This window comes from Schistocerca serialis, chromosome 8, assembly GCF_023864345.2.
Source record: "Schistocerca serialis cubense isolate TAMUIC-IGC-003099 chromosome 8, iqSchSeri2.2, whole genome shotgun sequence".
NCBI lineage: Eukaryota > Metazoa > Arthropoda > Insecta > Orthoptera > Acrididae > Schistocerca > Schistocerca serialis.
The window spans coordinates 599506889-599530752 of NC_064645.1; the positions used below are offsets into that span (position 1 = coordinate 599506889).

The 23864-nt window shown below is 39.4% G+C and overlaps 1 protein-coding gene across 1 annotated transcript in view; it reads left to right on the forward strand.

Moving 5' to 3' along the window:
* LOC126416487 (uncharacterized) overlaps window positions 1–23864 on the forward strand; it is a 198949-nt gene that overhangs the window by 10126 nt on the left and 164959 nt on the right. The window contains exon 2 of the mRNA XM_050084224.1: window positions 23315–23484. Within this exon, the coding sequence (XP_049940181.1) occupies window positions 23315–23484 (170 nt within the window). The remainder of the gene's footprint in view (window positions 1–23314; window positions 23485–23864) is intronic.

The window sequence follows — 23864 nt, forward strand, 5'->3', positions numbered from 1 at the left end:
AATTCTACGAGCTTGTGGGTCCTGAATAGGACCGCACGTGTCCTTCGTCATTCTTTGACCGGGAGGTCTTTTCAGACAGTTCGGTCTCATCTTATCGTTGTTGCTTTCTTAGCACCACCCAGGGGTCACGTGTAGGGTATTTAAAGGTTATACCTACGGACGTGAAGCAACGCAGACAAGCAAGCCAAAAGGGATATCAAACTACAGTTGAACACCAAGAAAAGAGCAGCCCTACAGTCTTCCGAATTCTCTACTCCATTTCAAGAAGAGGAAACTAAAGCTGCAATCAAAAGTATGAAACTTGGAAAAGCAGCTGGATATGATGGAATATACCCAGAATTCCTGGCTCACTGTGGACCAGCTACAGTAAAATGGTTGACCAACTTCCTTTCAAACATCCTGCAAACTGGAAACATCCCACATCTGATGAAGAAATCAAAAATATTAGCCATACTGAAACCAAATAAAGATCCCACAAAAGTGGAAAACTATCGTCCAATAGCACTCTTAAGTATCACTTATAAACTCCTTGAGCGCCTGATCTACAACAGAATCTGTGAAACAATCAACCATCATATTCCTATCGAGCAAGCAGGATTTAGACCTGGGAGAAGTTGTAACGATCAGGTACTATCTCTCACTACGCACATTGAAAATGGGTATGAGAAGAAATCAGTGAGTGTGGCTGCCTTTTTAGATCTATCTGCTGCCTATGACACTGTCTGGCGAGAAGGACTCCTTTTAAAATTTGTGAGTGTTATCCCATGTCGTAAACTCACGGCCTTACTCAACAATATGCTAAGCAATAGGTACTTTCAGATCTACTCAGATAATGATAGGAGCAGAATGTTTAAACTAAATGACGGCTTACCTCAAGGGTCTGTTCTGGCTCCCCTCCTTTTCAATTTGTATACACACGACTTACCAGAAACATCTTCAAGGAAATTCATATATGCTGATGATATTTGTCTGGTGACTCAGTGCTCCAACTTTGCTGATGCTGAAACTATTCTATCCACTGATCTGGAAGCCTTAGACAAATATTTCAAGAAATGGTGCCTCCACCTAAATCCTCAGAAAACAGTTATATCTGCATTCCACCTACGTAACAGACAGTCAAATTACAAACCAGAAGTTGTATTCAGAGACCAAGTGTTGCCATACTGTAGTACACCAAAGTACCTGGGATTAACACTAGATAGAACTCTGTCTTTCAAGCAGCATTTATCAAATGTGGCTGCTAAAGTTAAAACTAGAAATAATATTCTTCAGAAGCTTGTTGGTACATCATGGGGAGCCAATACTAACGTCCTGAGATCTACAGCATTAGCTCTGTCATATTCTGTTGCTGAATATTGCTGCCCAACCTGGATCAACAGTGTTCACACTAAGAAGATAGACGTGCAACTCAATCAGGCAATGCGATTAATCACAGGATGTATTCGGAGCACAAACACGCTGTGGCTGCCGGTTCTAAGCAATATCCCACCTCCAGCCCTAAGAAGATCAGAAGCTCTCCTAAAGACGTGGAAAAACATTCAGCAGAACCCCCAGCTCCCCATCCATCAAGATATTGTACAAGGAACACACCAACGCTTGAAATCGAGGAAACCACCATGGCGCACAGCACTCGACCTTGAAGGATCTGCTTTCAACATTAACAGTTCATGGAAACTCCAGTGGGATCAGTCTTCAGTAGCCAATAAACATCTAGTCGAGGACCCTTCCAAGCAGACGCAAGGATTTGATCTTCCAAGGCGTCAGTGGAGGATCATTAACCGCATTCGAACTGGACAAGGCAGATGTGGCTATCTACTGCACAAATGGGGATGGGTTGGCTCTGCAAATTGTGACTGTGGTGCCCCCTCACAGACGATTCATCACATTGTTGCTGACTGCCCTCATCGTACTTTCAGAGGAACTTTAATGGACATTCATCGTACATCGGATGAAGCAGTCAAGTGGATTGAAGAACTAGACATAGAGCTGTAAAATTGTACGAACTTGTGATTGTACATTTTAGTCCTGAAAATATTGTATATAAATGTAAATCAATGTACACATCATACGATAAATAAATAATAAAAATCCCATGGTTCACAAGATATAATGTGAGAAAAAGGCAAGCAGTGTTTCACGCGAGGGATGCCTTCAAAATACAGTGTGGAGGGGGAAGGAGTCAGCACACCGCACTCCTGACCGTTGTCAACGTTCCGACCTTGTAGCTGCTACCTCTTAATATGGTTGTCTTCAGGAGGCTAAGTGCATCCCAGTGTAGTCATACCACCAATGAAAAATCCGTGGAATGGTAAGGATATTGGTCTGTAATTTTGCGGGTCCATTCTTTTAGCTTTCTTAAATACAGGAGTCACCTGCATTTTTTTGTCACTTGGTACTGTGCACTCAGCAAGAGATTTGTGATAAACATGAGCTAAGTAAGGGGCCAGCGCCATAAAGAAACTCCCTGTAAAGCCGTATTGGGATCCCGTCCAGACTTGGTGATTTACTTGTTTTCAGCTCTTTCACTTACTTCTCTCTGCCAGGGATGCCTATTACTATGTCGTGCATAGGAGAATCAGTGAAGTGGTCAAGCAGTGGTATGTTTGTGCGGTCATCCTTCGTGAATGTTTTCCTAAATGTGAAATTTAAAACTTGGTTTTTCTTTTTTCTGTCTTGTATCTCCATGCCAGACTGTTCAAAAGAGTGACTGGATAAAAGCCTTTTACTCACTAAGCAATTTTATGTAGGGCCTGAATTTACTTGGGTTCTTGGCAAGATTGTTTACTAAGATGATGGAAGTTGTGTGCTTCATGCATTGATCCTTTTATGACACACATTTCTACTAATGTTTGCCCATCGTCATTTGTATGTTCTTTTTTTAACCGAGTGCACAACAGTCTTTGCTTAATCATTATTTTCTGAATTTTGTTATTAAACCATGATGGATCTTGCCTGTCCTCAATCGCTTACTTTGCATATACTTTTCCATTGTGTAACTTAAAAATGCATTAAACTGTGCTCGTAATACCTCTATGTCATCACACTGAAATTAAATGATGTCCATATGTCACCTAAGTGGTATGCTAACCACTGCTTGTCTGCTCTTTCCAGCAGAAATACTCTTCTAGCCTTTGTGATGGAGTTTTTAACTTGACTAAGCATCATTGCTATTGTTGTGCTGGACAGAAATACAATCGCCTGACAATGGTGAGTTCTTTGGTTAGCTCCGGGAAGAGACTGGGTGTAACTGTAACACACAAAATATTAATTATTACAGTGTAGTTTGGGAGATTCACTTAACTTGCAACAATCCATTTCCCAGGACTGCTCTGTGTGTTTACAACTGTCTCTGAATGTTAAAGCACCATTTGATACAGATAAATTTACAAGACTCTTCACTTGAATTATAATCCACATAATGTCCAAATTAAAGATTTCTGCCTAAGACATTTAATACATAGGTGGCCTATCTCATCTCAATTTGTGACTTCGAAATGGGGTGAGCATTCCTCTGCTCAGCCATAAGTAGACCATCAATTGTGGTGGCGTGGAGTAGCTATCGATTTCTGGGATTTTGTTGTTAGATGCCAACCTTGCTTTGGTGCACTGTTCTTCAGACACCAGCATATTCCGCCTCCACCCACACTTACACACTGCTGTCGTTTAAGACAGATGCTTATGACAGTAGCAGGGGGGGAGGATTGAATGCAGATGTGGATGCAGAAGCAGGGATTGTAACAGCGGCCCATGTCTGTTTCCTGCCCACACACCAGTATCCACCTTGTGAGTGACCAGGGACACTGTCTGGAAAACAGTTACAGGGTGTACACCTACATCCAGAGACGCAGATGGTGCAGTCAATTGAACAGTGAAGTGATCTTCTGAGGCAGCACAGTGACCTTCTGTTGGTGGTACGTCCCCAGACATCAGTGCGGGAAGTTGGATGGAAGTTGGCACCAACATTGGTGATGTCTTTGGCGGCAGGCCGGCGACCTCAGTTGGCACCACAGTGGATGGTGCTAGCCATGTCTGGCAGAGAGCCAAAAGTGACAGCTAGTGTGGGCTCCAGCAAAGTGCTGGGTCTGTGGACAAAAATTCTGCTGCAGAATCGCTGACATATTCAGAAGCGTTCTGTAGCTGGTTTTGGTGACACCGCTGCAGCCCTGCAGGGCTTTGGACGACATAAGAACAATGTCTGATAGCTTTTGTAACTACTCTGCTCTCTTAACAATGTTTCTTTCCAAAAACTTTGTGGAAGACATTGTCTTGCATCTGGAACTTTGTCCGACCTGATGGAAAAAATTGTTTCCACAATGACTGTAGGAGACGCAACAGAGTATGGTGTCTACGATTGTGCAACAAAATTTGGAAAGTGCTAAGGAAGCAAATACTGTTACACTCTCATTTCAAAAAACAATGCCCAAATGATGACAAGTAAGGAATGGAATTTCTCAGTCTGACTTTTGACCGTTCAGACGAACTGTTCAGCTTCGCTGTTAGACTGAAAGTGTAAATATGCAGTGGTCACATGGTCTATGCCATTGGCAACACAAAACTGTAGGAAATCAGAGGATGTAAACTGTAGTCCATTGTCTGAGACAATGAATTCTTGAAGCCCTCCAACGGAAAAAGAAAGAAAAATAAGACAAAGGCAGTACTGTACTTGCAGCAGTTGTGGCTGTCATGGGGACAAGAAAAAGAAACTTACTGTAAGTGTCTGCCACTAACAACCATTGTGTGTTCCAGAATGGACCCTTGAAATCAATATGGATGCATTGCTATGATACAGATGGTTGTGATCACTCGAAGCTTTGCAGTGGAGCTGACTGGTGTTCCTCACAAACTTTGCAGCGTGAGTCTTTTACACAATCTAAGCGTCCGTTCTCTGCCAAGTACAATGCCTGGTGAGTTGCTTGGTGCGAACTATGCCCCAGTGATCTTGGTGCAATAAAGATAAAACTTCCTGCTGTAAGGAACGAGGTTTTTTTTTTTTTTTAATGCGAGAGCAGAACATCAGACCACACAGGTAACAATTGACGATGCTTGAAGTAGTGATGCGCAACTGGGTGGTGAATTGTTTTCCAACTGCGTGGCCATCCATGGTGGACATATTGCAAAACAACCTGAATAGCTGCACCAGAAACAGTTGCTGTGGTCACACACCAGAAATTGAGAAGTAGTGATGCGCAACTGGGTGGTGAATTTTTTTCAAACTGCGTGGCCATCCATGGTGGACATATTGCAAAACAACCTGAATAGCTGCACCAGAAACAGTTTCTGTGGTCACACCCTAAAAATTGAGAAGAAACTTTTGAAAACTTTCAAAATCCTGAGCATCAGTTTGAAAACATAACACTTCAGAAGAATCAAACACTGTGTTGTACCAACTGATAAGAGACAAGAAGTCAGCATTCGAATGTTGCGCAGCAGGCCAATACAACGAATCACACTGATAATTAGATAATATCAGAGCGCAATATTGCAATTTTTGTGCTCTCTGAGGTGGAACAGGCTTGGCAGGAGTGAACAAGACCATCAAAGGGGAATGATCTGTCAGAAAAAGCACTTCCAACCATACAAATACTGGTGGAATTACGTAACATCATAGATAATGGCAAGCACCTTTTTTTCAAGCTGACTGTAGTTACACTGCACTTTGTTAAGAGTTTTAGAGTTAAAAGACCAGGTCTGTCAGAAGAGCCAATCTTATGGGAGGGCACAGCTGCAATCTACATCTATTTCTGTACTTTGCAAACCACTGTGAGGTGGATGGCAGAGGGTACATCCCATTGTACCAGTTATTAGAGTTTCTTCCTGTTCCATTAACATTTGGAGTGCGGGAGGAATGACAGTTTGAGTGCCTCTGGGTTTGCTGTAATTATTCTAATCTTATCTTCACAATCCCTATGTGGGCGGTACGTAGGAGATTGTAGTATATTCCTAGAGTAATCATTTAAAGTTGGTTCTTGAAACTTTGTTTATAGACTTTCTCAGGATAGTTTATGTCTATCTTCAAGTGTCTTCCAGTTCAGTTCCTTCAGTATCTCTCTGACACTCTCCCACAGATCAAACAAACCCGTGACATTTACACTGCCCTTCTATGTATACGTTCAATATCCCCTGTTAATCCTATCTGGTATGAGTTCCACATACTTGAGCAATATTCTGGAACTGGTTGCAAGAGTGACATTTAAGCAATCTCCTTTGTAGATTGATTGCACTTCCCTAGTATTCTACCAGTGAACCAAAGTCTACCACTTGCTTTACCCAAGACTGAATGTATGTGAACATTCCATTTCATATCCCTGCAAAGCATTATAACCAGGTATTTGTATGAGTTGGCCAATTCCAAAAGTGACTCATTGATGTTATAGTCATGTGATAAGAAGTTTTTCACTTTGTGAAGTGTAAAATTTTATGTTTCTGAACATTTAGTGCAAGTTACCAATCTCTGCACCATATTGAAATCCTATCAAGATCTGACTGAATATTTATGCAGATTCTTTCAGACAGTACTACATTATAAGTAGATAACTGCATCATCTGCAAAAAGCCTGATTTTACTATTACTATAGTCTGCAAGGCCATTAATATACAATATGAACAGCAAGGGTCCCAACACATTTTAGTCGGCACAACCAAAGTTAACTTCTACATCTGACTGTGACTCTCTATCCAAGATAACATGTCATGTCCTCCCTACCAAAACGTCCTCAATCCAGTCACAGATTTCACTTGATACAGCATGTGATCATTCTTTTGACAATAAGTATAGGTGTGGTACCGAGTCAAAGGCTTTTCAAAAATCAAGATCCAAAGCTTTCAGTATGTCATGTGAGAAAAGTGGGAGTTTGGTTTCACATTAATCAGTGTTTCCAAAGCTGTGCTAGTTGGGACTGAGGAGGTCATTCTATTCAAGGTACATCATTATGTTTGAGCTCAGAACACATTCTGAGAGTCTACAACAAATTGATGTCAAGGATATTGATCGGTAGATTTGTGGATCACTTCTACTACCCTTCTTGTAGACAGGTGTGACATGTCCCTTTTTCCAAGAACTGGGCATGGTTTTTTTGTTCGAAGTATCTGTGATAGATTATAGTTAGAGGAGGGACTAACTCAGCCATAAATTCAGTGAAGAATCTGACAGGGGTTCCATCATGCTCTGGAGATTTGTTCAATTTTAATGATTTCAATTGTTTCTCAGTGCCACTGACACAAATACTTACTTCATTCATTTTTTCAGTGGTATGAGGATTAAATTGGGGCAATTCTCCTGGGTTTTCCTTTGTAAAGAAACATTTGAAAACTGAGTTAAGCATTTCAGCTTTTGCTTTGCCACCCTCATTTTCAGTTCCTGTCTCATTCACTAGGACTGGAAACTTACCTTTGGTGCCACTAATGGCATTTAAATACGAACAGAATTTCTTTGGGTTCTGTGGAAGAACACTTGACAATATTCTGCCACGATAGTCCCATAAGATGGTGCAGCTAACATGAAAGAGTTAGGTGGGTCAAAGTGAAGGAAACATCAGTGCCTTAACAATGTGTCCTTTAGATGCTGAAATGTATTCTGGCATTCTTTGGATCACACAAAAGGCACATTTTTCAGTCATAACCAATTGAGCAGTGTAGCAATTTGCATAGCATTAGCAGCCAATTTTATATAATATGTGAACTTGGCATTGACTGACTGGAGCTCCTTAATGTTATGAGTCACTGTCAGATCTCAGATCACAGCCAAGTGCCATATGGTAAGATGAGTACCCTATGCATAAGTACATGACCTAAATAGTTCAGTTCTTCTGGAGGAAGGAGCAGGTTTCAGCTACAGAAAGAACTAGAAACAAGCCATGTAAATTTGCTAAATATTCAGCAGGCATGTGATCCACAACTACAGTATCATCCAAATAGTAAAAGAAGGGAATTTTGCTGTTAACTGTTCCAGGAACTGCTGAAAAATTAGGAGGAGTCAAAGCACTTCTTAACAGTAGTCTGAAATTGAAAGGAACCTAGGAGAGTGTTTAAACAAAGCATTTCTTGAACTGTTCACCCGGTGGTAACTATAAATATGCTTCATGCAAATCAGTCTTTGAGAAGCATCTGCCCTGTCCTAGTCTGTCTGTCGTTTTCTCTGGATGTGGAAGAGGAAAGGAGCCTTGACTATTTGTGGGTTTACTGTTGCTTTCAAATCAGCACACAGACGTAAACCATCTGAAGGCATCATGAGAATGACCAAGGGGATGCCGATTGTTATGCAGAAATGGGTGGAATAAACCCATTGTCTTTCCATCTTTGCTGTTCCAGAGCAAATTGGTCATGTATTGCATCGGGACGGCCCGTGCACGAAAAATCACAGCTACACATTGTCTTACACAGTGACATGCCCCAAACGTGTTTGAAACAGTTCCTTGTACTTACTGCACAAGTTAGAAACATGAGTGTGTGGCACCAAAATGCTGATTTGTAATACATTGTCTTGTATGCACAAGTTGAATTAATCATGTTTGCACCGATTCTAGACTTGAGTAGTGAAATAAAACTCTCTTTGCCACTCCTTTAAACGCTGCAGGCAAACTACACATGCTGAGGACTGGAATTTCTTGTCTGCTATAGGCAGACAAAATAGTTTGTGCAGGCTGTTGCTTGAGACGAAAAACTTGAAACCTTGCTGCTGTGGCATGGGCATGACTATCATAATGTTCGTATGTCTTCCTGACTGTAGTAAGAGCAAAATTTATGTGCAGCAGCCTGTGGTGACACTGTTTGGCGAGAAAGTCATGATGTTAGTTGCTGAACACTGGAGCAAAATTTATGTGCAGCAGCCTGTGGTGACACTGTTTGGCGAGAAAGTCATGATGTTAGTTGCTGAACACTGAGAAGCAGGCGTTCAGTCTCCTGTCCCTGAAGAAACTGAGTAATTTTGGGTAGAGATATTTCCTGTGGTGGCTCACACTTAGAGAATGCTGATACGATACACAAAATTTGAGAGCAGAAAGCTGGCAAGACCAGGTGGTAAAAACAAGTGCATTCTTGCACACAATAACTGTACATCAGGCGAGGCAAGTCTAGTTTACCACTAGTGTCATTGCCATATGTCATGCTGGATGAAAATACACTTACCAGTATGATGATAGCTCACTTTATTACGGTAGAGGTAGGAATATTTACTTTAATTGGAACTACCCATCACCACAGGAATGTTCTGAGTATTTACAACTATCTCTCAATATTAAAGTATCGCTTGATACAGACAAATATATAAGACTCTTCAGTTGAAGTATGATTGACATAATGTTCACATTAAGTGTTCTGCCTGAAGCATTTAATACAGAGGCAGCCGTAGATGATGCTGTCATCTTGATTGGTGACTGCGAACTGGGGCATGCACTCTTCTGCTCAGCTGTAAGTAGACCATCAATTTCAGTGGTTTAACAAAGCTCTAGGCGGCATTTCTCATTTGTTGGTGTGGCCTGCAGCAACTATTGTTTTCTGTGGTTTTGTTGCAAGGTGCCAACATTGATTTGGCACCCCGTTCTTTGGATGACATCACAGCTATGATGACATCACAATTACTAATCCCTGTCTATATACTGTCACTATTGATAAGGTCAGCCCTGTTTGTAGCTACAAAGACAGCATCATGTCAATAAGACAAAGTGGTTTCTTCAGTTGTTGTCAACTTCTAAATTCTCTCGCACTACAACTTACTTCTGCAGGCTCTTTAAACACACTTGCATCTTCTTCATGATAACTCTTCTATTTCTCACTGTCCATTTTACTGGACAGTAATACCACTACTCTTCTAGTTTTCTTGGGTTCAAAGACAACACCCTTGGCCTGAAAAAAATTCTGATTCAGTTCACACTCGTAAGTCATCAGTAACATCAGAATAACTATAAAAGATTCCTGGTTTTGCTTTTTCTACCCATTTCTTTTGCCAATCTTTCAGATTGTGAACAAAAGACTTTGTCCCAAAAATTTGTAGTTTATCTATCTGTCTTGTCTTTTCATTGAATACCTCACAGGGTGTTCTGTCATTCATGCAGTTTGTACCAGTTCCATTTCACAAGTAAAAATTGTATGTGTATCACTTCTGTCACAAAGGCTTAGGTAAACGCTGAGCTAGCAAAGTGATTTTAGCTAGTTCCACAAAATTCTGTTTGTGTGCTCAGCACATCAATTCTGCTCTGGAGTATAAGAACTTGTGATCATGATCATACGTCATTTCATTTGATCAAGTGTTTGACTTCAGTATTGTCAAATTGCCGTCTGCCATCACATTGAAATGCTTTTGGTGACTGTTCACCGAAAATCTTTACACTACTCAGCATTTAGAAAATCTGCAGGCTCATCAGACTTCTGCCTGAGCAATTATAACATGTGTATTGTATAAAAATCACAAATAAAGCACAGAGAATGTTCAGTTACCCTTAGTGATTTACTCTCCATAGCTCCAACATGAGATTTGTTCTGATGAGCCAAACATTCATGAGAAATTTTGCAATGATTCCTTCGATGCAAGGAAGGTAACTCCAAAGAAACCTTTAGTGTCAGAAGCAATACATCAGTTGATCAACAAAAGGAGCAAGTACAAAAATGTTCAGGGTATGACAGGAATACAGCAATATGAATCACTTAGGAATGAAATAAATAAGCAGTGCAGGGCAGACAAGACGAAATGGCCGCAGGAAAAATGTGAAGTTGTAGGAAAAGAAATGATTGTTTAAGGACTGACTCATTGTATAGAAAAGTCAAAAGAATCTTTGATGAAGTTAAAAGCAAAGATGCTAACATTAAACGTGCAATGGGAATTCCATTAGTGAATTTAGAAGAGTCTTTCCGCTCCCGGGATTGGAATGACTCCTTACCCTCTCCCTTAAAACCCACATCCTTTCGTCTTTCCCTCTCCTTCCCTCTTTCCTGATGAGGCAACAGTTTGTTGCGGAAGCTTGAATTTTGTGTGTATGTTTGTGTTTGTTTGTGTGTCTATCAACCTGCCAGCACTTTCGTTCGGTAAGTCACATCACCTGTGTTAAACAAAGATTCTTCCCTATATTATTCCTGCCACCATCCTGGATGCAGGAGCTGTTAAGATGATTGTGCAATAATTATCACACTTGTCAGTTCTTGGTACCTTCAGAATTGTGTAGATGGTGTTTTTCCAAAAGTCTGATGGTATACCATCAGTCTCATACATTCTACACACAGAGAGGATATGAGATTTTCTACTATTTTATTGGTAAGAATTTCACAACAAACTGTTGCCTCATCAGGAAAGAGGGAAGGAGAGGGAAAGACGAAAGGATGTGGGTTTTAAGGGAGAGGGTGAGGAGTCGTTCCAATCCCGGGAGCGGAAAGACTTACCTTAGGGGGAAAAAAGGGGTATACACTCGCGCACACACACACATATCCATCCATACAGTTAAGGATCTGTTAGGTGGCGATTGGTTTGGATTTAGGTGTCTATGTATGTGCGGATGGATATGTGTGTGTGTGTGCGAGTGTATACCCCTTTTTTTCCCCCTAAGGTAAGTCTTTCCACTCCCGGGATTGGAATAACTTCTTACCCTCTCCCTTAAAACCCACATCCTTTCGTCTTTCCCTCTCCTTCCCTCTTTCCTGATGAGGCAACAGTTTGTTGTGAAATTCTTACCAATAAAATAGTAGAAAATCTCATATCCTCTCTGTGTGTAGAATGTATGAGACTGATGGTATACCATCAGACTTTTGGAAAAACACCATCTACACAATTCTGAAGGTACCAAGAACTGACAAGTGTGATAATTATTGCACAATCATCTTAACAGCTCCTGCATCCAGGATGGTGGCAGGAATAATATAGGGAAGAATGGAAAAGAGAGTTAAGGATCTGTTGGATGGCGATTGGTTTGGATTTAGGAGAGGTAAAGGCACTAGAGAGGCAGTTCTGACATTGCGGTTGATAACAGAAGCAACACTGAAGAAAAATCAAGACGCACTCATAGGATTTATTGATTTGAAAAAGCTTTTGACAATGTAAAATGATGGAAGATGTTCGAAATTCTGAGAAAAGTAGAGAGAAGGTATAAGGAAAAACAAGTGTATACAGTATGTATGAGGGGTGTTCAATAAGTAATAAAACACTTTTTTCCTGAAACCAGGTTGGTTTCATTTAGGAGCCCAATACACCATATTATTCCCAACTCTTTTGGCTACAGGACCCTATTTTTCTACATAATATCCATTCAGTGTGACAGTCTTATGCCACCTTACTGGGAGGCTTTATATGCCCATGTGGTACCACTCTACTGGTCGATATCGGAGCTGTCTCTTGCTGCATCAATAACCTCCCCAACATGCACATACTGTTTGCGATGGGGTCCATCCTTCATTGGACCAAACAGATGGAAGTCGGAAGGTGCAAGATCTGGGTTGTAGGGTGGATGAGGAAGAACAGTCCAGTGAAGTTTTGTGAGCTCGTCTTGGGTGTGCAGACTTGTGTGAGGTCTTGTATTGTCATGGAGAAGGAGAAGTTTGTTTTGCATTTCTATGATGATGAACATGCTGAAGTTGTTCCTTCAGTTTCCTAAGGGTAGTACAGTTCACTTCAGAGTTGATTGTTGCATCATGAGGGAGGATATCAAACAGAATAAACCCTTCAGAATTCCATGCCATGCCTTTACAGGCTGAGAGTGCGGCTTTGAACTTTTTCTTCAGAGCAGAGTTGGTGTGGCACTGTTCTATGAATTGCAGTTTTGTTTCCAGTTTGAAGTGATGAACCCATGTTTCATCGCCTGTGACATCACCTATGATTGACAAAAAAATTGTCACAATCAGCCTCGTAATGTGCAAGCAATTCTGCACAGTTGGTCCTTCGTTGCTCTTTATGTTCTTCTGTTAGGTGGTGAGCAACTCAGCCAGCACACATCTTTGAGCACACGAACTGGTGGATGGGTGCATCAGCTCTACCAGCAGAGGTATTAAGCTGTGCACTGTATGGAGGCTTTTTGGGTATGCATGTTGACAGGATACAGTATCAGATCATGTACCCATAACCTGCACCATGTATATAGTTAGAAAAAAATTGAACTGGTGAGCACATCCTCACAAAAGCTAAGAGCAAGTAAATGAACGAGGTGATTAGTTAATGGATTTCAGTAATTTTATGCTAAATAGTCTAAGAATACAGACAAATTAAAAATGTTGTTAAAATCATGAGTTTGGAATTGTATATGGAATAAAAAAGATGTAGAGATGAGAAATCTGTACATCCGTAACTTGTCAACATCCCATGTACACAGCTGTGTTGAAATTTAAATGGTACATTGATTAAGAAATTGGCTGTCGCAGAAGAGAAGAGCTTTTGAGAAATAAACAAAGTGAATCAGTGAGACAAAATGCATATATGCTGACTGGTTTACATGACCACAGGAAATAAATGGTACCGTGGGAAGTATGACTCTGTGGAGAACCTCCTTGTTCCTTACCTTATCAGTCCAACTAATTTTCAGTATTCTTCTGTAGCACCACATTTCAGATACTTCGATTCTCTTCTGTTCTGGTTGTCCCATAGTCCATGTTTCACTACAATACAATGCTGTGCCTTTGTTTGATACTAGTAGGCTCTTCCAGGCCAGGAATTCTCTTCTTGCCATTGCAGGTCTTCCTTTTATGTCCACCTTGCTCCATCCATTGTGGTTTATTTTGCTGCCTGGGTAGCAGAATTCCTTAACTTCATCTACTTTGTGATCATCAATTCTGCTGTTAAGTTTCTCAGTATTCTCATTTCTGCTACTTCACATTAGTTTCACCTTTCTTTGATTTACTCTCAATCCACATTCTGTGCTCATTATAGTGTTCATTCCATTCAACAAATTCGGTATTTCTTCTCCACTTTCACTAAGTGTAACAACATCGACAGTGAATCTAGTCATTGATATCCTTACACCTTGAAATTTAATCCCAGACTTTAACCTTCCTTTTATTTCCATCATTGCTTCTTAGATGTATAGATTGAACAGTAGGGGTGAAAGACTACATTCCTGTCATACACCATTTTTAATCCCAGAGCCGGCCGTAGCGGCCGAGTGGTTCTAGGCGCTTCAGTCTAGAACCGCGCGACCGCTACGGTCGCAGGTTCGAATCCTGCCTCGGGCATGGATGTGTGTGATGTCCTTAGGTTAGTTAGGTTTAAGTAGTTCTAAGTTCTAGGGGACTGATGACCTCAGATGTTAAGTCCCATAGTGCTCAGAGCCATTTGAACGATTTGAATCCCAGCACTTCGTCCTTGATCCTTCAGTCTTATTGTATCCTTTTGGTTCTTGTACAAGGTGCATTCAGTAAGCAATACAACACATTTTTTTCTCGGTCAAGTTTGGTTGAAAACAAGAAGATTTTGTTGTGGGGCATTGTGGGATATTCTCACATCAGCCCCTATAGTTTCATGAGCTTTCGATAAGTAGTGGTGCTATATGTAGCCTTTAAAATTGGGTCTAAAGGGCATCGGGGACTTCCTTCCCTGACCCTCCCTAATCCGATGAGACAGATGACCTCGCTGTTTGGTCTCCTTCCCCAATCAACCCAACCTTAAAATTGGATATGTAATGGAGGTGCTTCCAACTAGAGACCTGTCATTGAATTTCTTTTGGCGGGAAATCGGAACATCACAGATATTCATAGGCACTTGCAGAATATCTACGGAGACATAGCAGTGAACAAAAGCTGGTGAGTTGCTGCTTGTACCAGATACCCTTGTCCTTCAGATTTGTAAACTCCTTTTTGCTTCTTTGGCTCGAAGACCTCTTAAGTAATACAACCCAATATTTTATCCTCGATGGCAGATTTTCATCAGAGACAAGTATATCGTCAGGACTGCCCCAGGGAAGTGTGGTAGGACCACTACTATTTTCTGTATATATAAATTATCTGATAGATAGGGTGGGCAGCAATCTGCAGTTGTTTACTGCTGATGCTGTGACATGCGAAGGTGTCATCATCAAGTGATTGTTGAAGGATATGAGATTACTTAGACAAAACTTCTAGATGGTTGATGAATGGCAGCCAGTTGTAAATGTAGAAAAATGAGAAAAGCAAGTTAATGCTGATGAGTAGGATAAACAAATCCATAATGTTACAATACAGGCGTCAGTAATGTGGTGCATCTGAGCAAAACGTTGCAAAGTAATATGAAGCGGAATGAAATTGTGAGAGGTGTGGTAGGGAAGACAAATGGTCATCTTTGGTTTATTGGGAGAATTTTGGGAAACTGTAGTTTATCTGTAACGGAGACACACATAGAATGTTAGTGTGACCTGTTCTTGAGTAGTGTTCAAGTGTTTGGGATCTGCACCAGATTGGACAAAAGAAAGACATCAAAGTAGTTCAGAGGCAGGCTGTCAGATTTGTTACCAGTAGGTTCAAACAACATGCAAGTATTACACAAATGAGAACCCCCGGAGTGAAGACAGAAGCTATTTTTGGGAAACGGTATTGAAAAAATTTAGGAACCAGAACTGGAAGCTGACGACAGAATGAGTCTAGTGCCACCAACATACATTTTGTGTAAGGACCATGAAGATAAGAAAATATAGGGCTTGTAAGGAGTCATCTGGATCGTCATCTTTCCCTTGCTCTATTTGTGAGTGGAACAGGAAAGGAAATGAGGAGTAGTGGTTGTACAGGGTGCCCTTTACTATACACCATATGGTAGCTTGCAGAGTATATGTGAAATGCAGAAGTAGATACTCTGGTGTTCCTTATTTATATTCAGTGTATATCAATACTTATGTTTTACTGTGGAGTGCCCTTGCTGCTCATGATGATGATGATGATGATGATGATGATGATGATGATGACAACAGTGATGGCCATGGATACTTCCAATTTCCTTTATGTTTTTAATAGATCTGCTGTTATGTAAAACAGTCCGTGACTGAGTTATTCTGCAAAAAGTATCCTCCAGTTATAACAACATGAACTAGTGCAATGAGTGAAATCTTCTCCAACCTTTGTGAACTTTCCCCAGTGTTTAAGATTGCAAATTGTCCTGAATATTTTGTTAACAGCTGTGGCTTTAAAATTGCTACACGCCTTTTTATGGGATTGCCCTTGTTTTGTATGGGATCACAAAAAATGCAAATTGTTCTGAAGTCTAAGTAGATACCTATTTTAACTGTATTAAACATTCTTGAAATTTTCATTATTTCTACAGTTTAAAGTACTTGTGCAGAAAACCCCAGTGTGGTATATGCTAATTGTATTTTTCATTAAATAATGTATGTTAATTGTGTGATTGTTAGTGTATTTAAACATTATAACCATTTACTACTAAAAACTACGATTTTTATGTTGCATATGCATGTATGATTAAAATCTTGTTTTACAGAAGTGGGATAACTACAGATCTGGATTCTTCAGCCCTAGAAACCAGCAAAGTGAAAATGAAGCTTTTTCAGATGAAAGTGTATCAAGAATTTCCTGGAGCTCACCATCTAGCAGTGACAGTGATCTTCACTCATCAGAGAAACCACCCAGGCTAAATTACCTTCAGAACCACCGTGTAGTGACCAGACTTAATTTTGATGACTGTGTCACCACAAAACATAAGACACCACGAAAGAAGCGTGCAAAAGTTAGTCGTTTGTTTGTGAAACGTGAGCAGTCTGAGCCTATTGTTGATATTGAGAACCAGAGGAGGGGCTCAATAGCAATGAGCAGTGAGATGTTACCGGTTGCTGTTGTAAAAGATTTGTCAGTTGGTCTGCATGTGGATTCAATGAAGAGTAATGACATCAGTCCAGAACCAAAGAATGATTGTCATATTGAAGAAGAATCAGTCAGTGTTTTCCAAAATGATAGTCATGATTTGAGTATGACCCACACATTAGAAATGTCTAATGAACATTTTCAAAGTAACAGAGAGAGAACAGGAAATGATAGTATACATTCTTCATCTGCTTGTCCCCGATCAACTTCAGAAAGGTTAATAAACGCAGAAAATGAGTCCCAGTATGCTCACGGTCATACTGCGTCACCTAATTTAAAATGTTCAGGTGCATTACAAAATGACTGTGGATCTCCTGTGCTGGATATTGCGTCGGGAAGACTGTCGAAAGACTGTGTTAAAGAAACAATTGTGCACATGCCTCTTAAAAGGAAAAGTAAAGGTGAGGAACTCGTAACAAAGAATTATGAGGTAGACAACAGTTGTCTGTCACTTGACCATGAAGCATCATTTCTGGATGTATCAGTGAGTCTATTATCAAAAGTACATTCTCACAGACGAAAGCAAACTTTGGTAATACCGGAAGAGGAGCAGCATGACAGTGTTATGGAGAAAGATTTTTATTCAGCAAATGAAGATGTGCACGATGTCTGTAATGTCAATGTGAAAGATACTGTTAGATTGTCCCAGTCTCCTGTACTTAGCGTGGAAGCTAGACCTAATTCTCGTAGAAAACGCATGAGGCGTTGTAGTGAGGGTAAGAATGCAGACCAGTTAGTTAAGCTACCAGTGTCACCAGTTCTTAAGACAAAAGCAGTAACTACTTCCCACAGGAAGCGACAAAAGTATTTTAGCCAGAAAGTGGTAGTGGAAACGGTTGGCCCTTCACAATCACCTGTACTAAAGAGAGAAACAAATGCTCTCCATTGGAGGGATTTCAAAAGATCGAAACACAACAAGAAAGCCAAGGAAAATGCAGGAAACTCTCTACATTTAAGTACTAGACCCAACATATTGACTCTGGGAAAGGTGTCTCTTGTTTCAGATAAAAATAATGTTTGTAAATTACTCAATTCTGACTTGAAGTTAGAGATAAACACAGAAGACAAAAAGGTTTCACTAAATTGTGAAATCTGTGCTGTACAATCTGAAAGCAATTTAATGCTTAAAACGGTTACTGCACACTCTGTTAATTTTTTAAAGTCTGTACAGGCACAGGTATCGATCCCCAGTGAGCTAAAGGATGGTAACACTACTCTAGATAGACATAGTCATACCGAAAGTGATTTCAGCTCTGCTCCTCAGGAGTATGTTCCTCCCCCTGAAAGCAACAGCACTGAGTACACACAAAAGTTAGAGCAGAACAGCTCAAGAAATTCTCAATGTTTAAATACACATTGTGTTTCACTTGTTACAGAGGACTGTGATGGTACTTGTGCTGTTGATGAAAATAACTCAAGCGGTATTCAGTTTGTGCATAATGAAGAGTCTAACTCGGAGCAGTCAGAACCTCTGCAAATCTCATTTCTCTCTCAGAATAACTCAGACTTGCCAAGAGAGCCATCTGTCACACAGACTGATAGAAAAATATTTTATCATTTGAATTCAGCTTTAGTCAACTCAAACCATGATTTTCCTGCAACTTACAATGAAAACTTTAGCCAGAATTTTACTCCAGATATTTCATTTTTGACCCAAGATCCAGATTTAAAGTACAGCCCTCTAAAGCCAGAAAATTCAATCAAATTATTGACAATATACAACAAGAGTTCAGAAGCTGTATCTCCAAAATTGTGCCAGAGTACACAAGATGTCAAGAAACCTGCAAAACGCAAGCGTGTGAAACCTGTTATGAATCTGAAATGCATTAGAACAGTACAGAAAAAAGAAACTGAAGATGAAAGTTATCAGGCTATTTGTAATCAGCAGTTCCCATCTTCTTTTGTGACTATTGAACATACATCGTCACAAGAAGAAAAGGGGAGATCCAGCCAGAACATACAAGACTCACAGGTTTGTAAGTTTTTTTTTTCCTGTTTTTGTATTATTACAACTGAAGAGCATGTGTGTTAATACGTTAATTTGCCACCTCTCACAATGTAATCACACCAAACTTGGTGTATAGATCTGTGATAACAGTTAATGAGGTACAAGGGCTATTCAGAAAGTAATTAATGTTTCCGCCTGACGCCACTAGGCACCCACCGATCACATGTATTTTGGTATGTGCGTGCTCAGCAGCTCAGTCGGCATCCATCTGTGACAGTGGGAACGTCTCTGCGCGTCTGGTTTTTTCGATATTTGAATTTGAAATGTGCGCTGCAATCGAAAATCCCGCCAGTTGTGAGGTGCGGTGTGAGATTAGGTTTCTGTTGGCAAAAAACCTAAAACCCATAGAAATTTATCATGAACTGTGCGAAGTGTACGGAAACAACGTAATGAGTGAATGCTCCATCTGGAAATGGTGCATTCGGTTTAAAAATGGCCGAACCAATATTCATGATGAAGAGAAGAGTGGACGCCCGAGCATTGTGACTGACAATCTTGTCACTAAAGCTGATAAAAACCGTCGCTTCACAATGAAAGACCTTTCGCTTTCTTTTCCACAAGTTTCATGGACTTTATTGTTTGAAATTGTCACTCAAAACCTAGGCTAACACAAATTTTGTGCACGAGGGGTGCCCAAAATACTTGCAGAGCACCATAAAGAACAGCAAATGGGGGCAACATTGAAATTTCTGGAGGCCTACCACAAACATAGTGATTCATTAATGGATTGAATTGTAACCGGTGACAAGACTTGGGTGAAACACGTCAATTGAGAGACAAAATTACAGTCGATGGAGTGGGGGCACACGAGGACGCGGAACTCCAGCAGGTGTGACTCACTGGCTGAAGTCTCAGGCCACAGAATTTTACGACGAAGGTCCTTCAAAGCTTGTCCACTGCTATGATAAGTACCTCAATGTGTTTGGTGACTATGTGACAAAGTAGTATGTCAGTCACTCTTTCAGATGTATATAATAAAATGTAGTTCTTGTGCTTAGTTTTTTTTTTAATGCTAAAACGTTCCATACTTTCTGAATAGTCCTCATATTAAAAGAGAAAAATGACATCTAATTTTTTTTATTGACTGGGGAACAAAGACTTAATGTTTCAGTAACCATGAAGTATGTCTGTTTGAAACAAAAATAAAACAAAATTGTGTTAAAGTTGAGGATGACAATACTTTCACCGAAACATTAACCGTAATTGTGAGCTTGAGAATTGTCATTTATTTCTGCTTACAAAGAGTTTTATTGTAATATTGTCCATCTGGAGTATATGTGGTAACATGGTTAAGTGGAGCAGAGAATTGGTGTTGTCATTTTTAAATTAAGAGGAGGACTTCATGTCCAAATATTATTTTTATTTTTTTTTCTTTGTTTTATATTTTGATCTTGAGTGCTTTTGAAGTGTGTTTTATATTGGGTTAACTTGGACAGTCAGATGATTGAGCTTGACTCCCAAAATGTGTTGCTGTTCATTATGTTCCTAATTTTAGTGGTGGTATGCTAAAATCTTTAAAATGAAAAATTCCATTTACTTTGGTCATGGCTCTATTTCTCAAGTTAACATGCAATGTTGGCTAATATCAGTTTTTCAGTTGTACACATAAATGCACAATCTCAAACAGTTAAGTAAGTTGTTCACAACACATATGAATGTAAATGTTATTCAGGTACACTTTTATATAGAAAAAGTAATTCCATGGACCTAGAATGGTGTTCAGTGATGGTTTCAGATCATGTGAATACTATATCTGGATTGTAAGGTTGCTGCAGAAATGTGGATTGTAACTTGGCTAGAAATTATTCAGTTTCATCAGCTAGTAAGTTGGTGCATTGTCATTGTGGGACAAGATCCTATGCAATGCACTTCTAGTTTAGCAAAAAATGCTCCTGATTCTTGTTTATGCCTTAGAGAGTGTCAAAAATCCATTCTAAAGAATACAACAAATCCGTGTCCTAGACATCTTACCCTTCCATATGCCACACTCCTGTGTAATATCTTTTGATTTTATTTTGTTTATTATACTTGTCTCCATCTTTCTGCTTTGTGTCTGATGGGAGCTTTGCATCTGAGTGTTGAGGGATTGGATTGCAACATTCCTATAGTCATGTAAGAGTGTTAAATTTTTTTTTTTATTTAACTAAGGCATTTGATTGTGTTGATTACAAAATATTGCTCTAGATGTGGACCATTATGGAATACAGCGAGTGGCTCACAATGGGTTCAACTCTTACTTTAACAACAGACAGCAAAAGCTCATTATTCACAGTGTGGGGCACTCCTGTTCCTTATTTGTATAAATGATATGCCCTCTGGTATTATAGGTAATTCTAAAATATTTCTGTTTGCTGAAGACACTAGCTTGGTAGTAAAGGATGTGTGCAACATTAGCCCTGTTTCAAATAGTGCCGTTCATGACGTAAGTTCATGGCTTGTAGAAAATAAACTAAAGCTAAATCACCGTAAGACTCAGTTTTTACAGATTCTAACATACAATTCAACAAAACTTGATGTTTTAATTTCACGTAATGGACATATAATTAGTGAAACTGAACAGTTCATATTTCTAGGTGTTCAGAATGGTAATAAACTGTCGTGGAAAGCCCACGTTCAGGATCTTGTTCAAAGGCTTGATGCTGCCATTTTTACTTTTCGAGCGGTATCTGAAGTAAGTGATGGTTTAACACAAAAATTAGTCTACTTTGCTTATTTTCATTCACTTATGTCATATGGTATTTTATTTTGGGTTAGCTCTTCTCATTCATTCTCAAAGCACATTTTTAGCTCAAACGGGCAGTTCGGGCAATAAGTGGTGTAAGTTCGTGAACCTCTTGTAGACACCTGTTCACTAGTCTGCAGATTCTGACATTCGCTCCTCAATATATACGTTCTTTACTGTGATTTCTTGTTAATAATATCACCGTATTCCCAAGAGTTAGCAGCTTTCACTCAGCTAATACTAGGCAGCAATCCAGTCTGCATTTGGATCACACTTCTTTTTGTGCAGAAAAGTGTGCTGTATACTGCTGCATCCATCTTCAATAAGCTACCACAAGAATTCAAAAAACTTATCAGTAATCCTCGCATTTTCAAATCAAAACTGAAGAGTTTCCCTCACGGGGTACTCCTAATCTGTTGAAGAGTTCCTTGAAAGATTAAGCTGATTCCTATGTTATATTGTTGATTAGGTTTACTTAAACTAATGGCATGACTTTTTATGGGTTCATAAACATTTTATTTTATCTGTTATTACTTTTATTTCATGTACTGACACATTCCATGACCTTGGAAATTTGCTCCTCAAATTTGGTCCTATGGAACTAGACGTGTAAATAAATAATACAAAAAATATTGAACTCTATGAAATGATAGACTGGATATGTTCATCCTAATTTCCTTACAGACCTCATTCTACAAAAGTCTAATACCGTGTATTTCAGCTATCCATGTTTTATGTGAATAAAATCATGTACAAATGTATAAAACAAAAGTTACAATTGGCGATTATATATATTTACAAACTTCTAGCATGTTGGAATAGCTGTGAGTCAGCAACTTCTGTTAATCAGTACAATGAAAAACCAATCCAAAGTTGCAAATGTTACTTTTTATGTACTCAGTGACTAGTTTCGGGGCCGAGATTCATTTCTAATCATTGTAACGTAATGGTATTGCCAGATATATGAAAACCATGTCAAAAATGTGCAACAAACAGGTACAGTGCATAGGGATAATAATCTGAATGAAAACGTAAAATCTGCACCTTTGGACGGGTTTTTCATTTTGCTGGGGATTATGTATCTTTACAAAGAGGTCCTTTACCTACATCTGATGTACTGGTGGAAACTGGGATAATGTTGTCAACAACAAGGAATAAGTACATATGTATTTCAATGTTTGGAAACTGTTGATTATTTTTCAGTATCCAATGAAATATCACAACTCGTATCAGATATGCAGATGTGAACTGATGTTGTGTGTTAACTATCTATTACAGTATTTTATCAAACTGCTAAGTTACATATAATAATTTTTTCCTAATGTGGGGCCACAGTCATAATATATTTCTTTAAAATCAGTACCTCCATTAGACTGTTGTTTATTTACAGTGTTACATTTACACTTACATGATCATGATTTTGGCTTCAAAGTGCGATTATCAAGTGTTTTCTGAAAGCAGGTGCTTTCAATAATTTTATCTTCAGCCATTTGATGTGAAGTACATCACCAAATGCTTGGCTAGGCTGACATTTAATAACTTTTTCATAATGTGGGGCCACAGCCATAATATATTTCGGCTTCAAAGCGCCATTATCAAGTGTTTTCTACTTTCAGAAAGTGTTTTCTGAAAGTAGAAAACACTTGATAAGGGCACTTTGAAGCCGTAATCGTGATCGTGTAAGTGTAAATGTAACACTGTAAATAAACAACAGTCTAATGGCGGTACTGCCTTTAAAGGAGTGCTAAGTTACAGTTCTTTCCATTCCACTTACTATTGTAGATGTTTTTGGATGAAAACCTTCTTCACATGCCTACACCCAGATTGTCATTTTTCAGGTCATATCTCAGCTGTCATCACCAATGAAGAAATCAAAGTCATGTGTCAGTTCACCAGACAGTCCATTAGTGAATGACATTATACCTATGGAATTGGGTACACTCAAACAAACATCTGAAGTAAAAATTTGCATGGATTCTGCAAAGAAGAAGAAGAAACGGCTTAAGAAGTATTGAATTTTCCTTTTAATAGCTTAATTTAGCATTTTAAGTGTTCATATATTCACAGTTTTAATTCTAAATTGTAACTGTAACTGCTTTTCCGAGAGTTAAGATATAGCAAATGCATACTCTGTAGTTGCCCTTTGCTAGTGGAGCTTTGCAGTGACAAATTGTTTACACATAACTGCTCTTGGTATCAGAACAGGTCCTAGATATCAGCTAAAGCTAGACTGTTGTAGGACACATTTTAAGAGTGTTACCTGTGGTTGCTTATGTCTCATACTGCAACTACGCTATGCAGGGTGTAGTAGAACACTGCTGTACTGTTGTTAGCTGTGTGTTTTCCATTTCCATTCATCAGTGAAGCAGTGGAAATATTAAATGCATA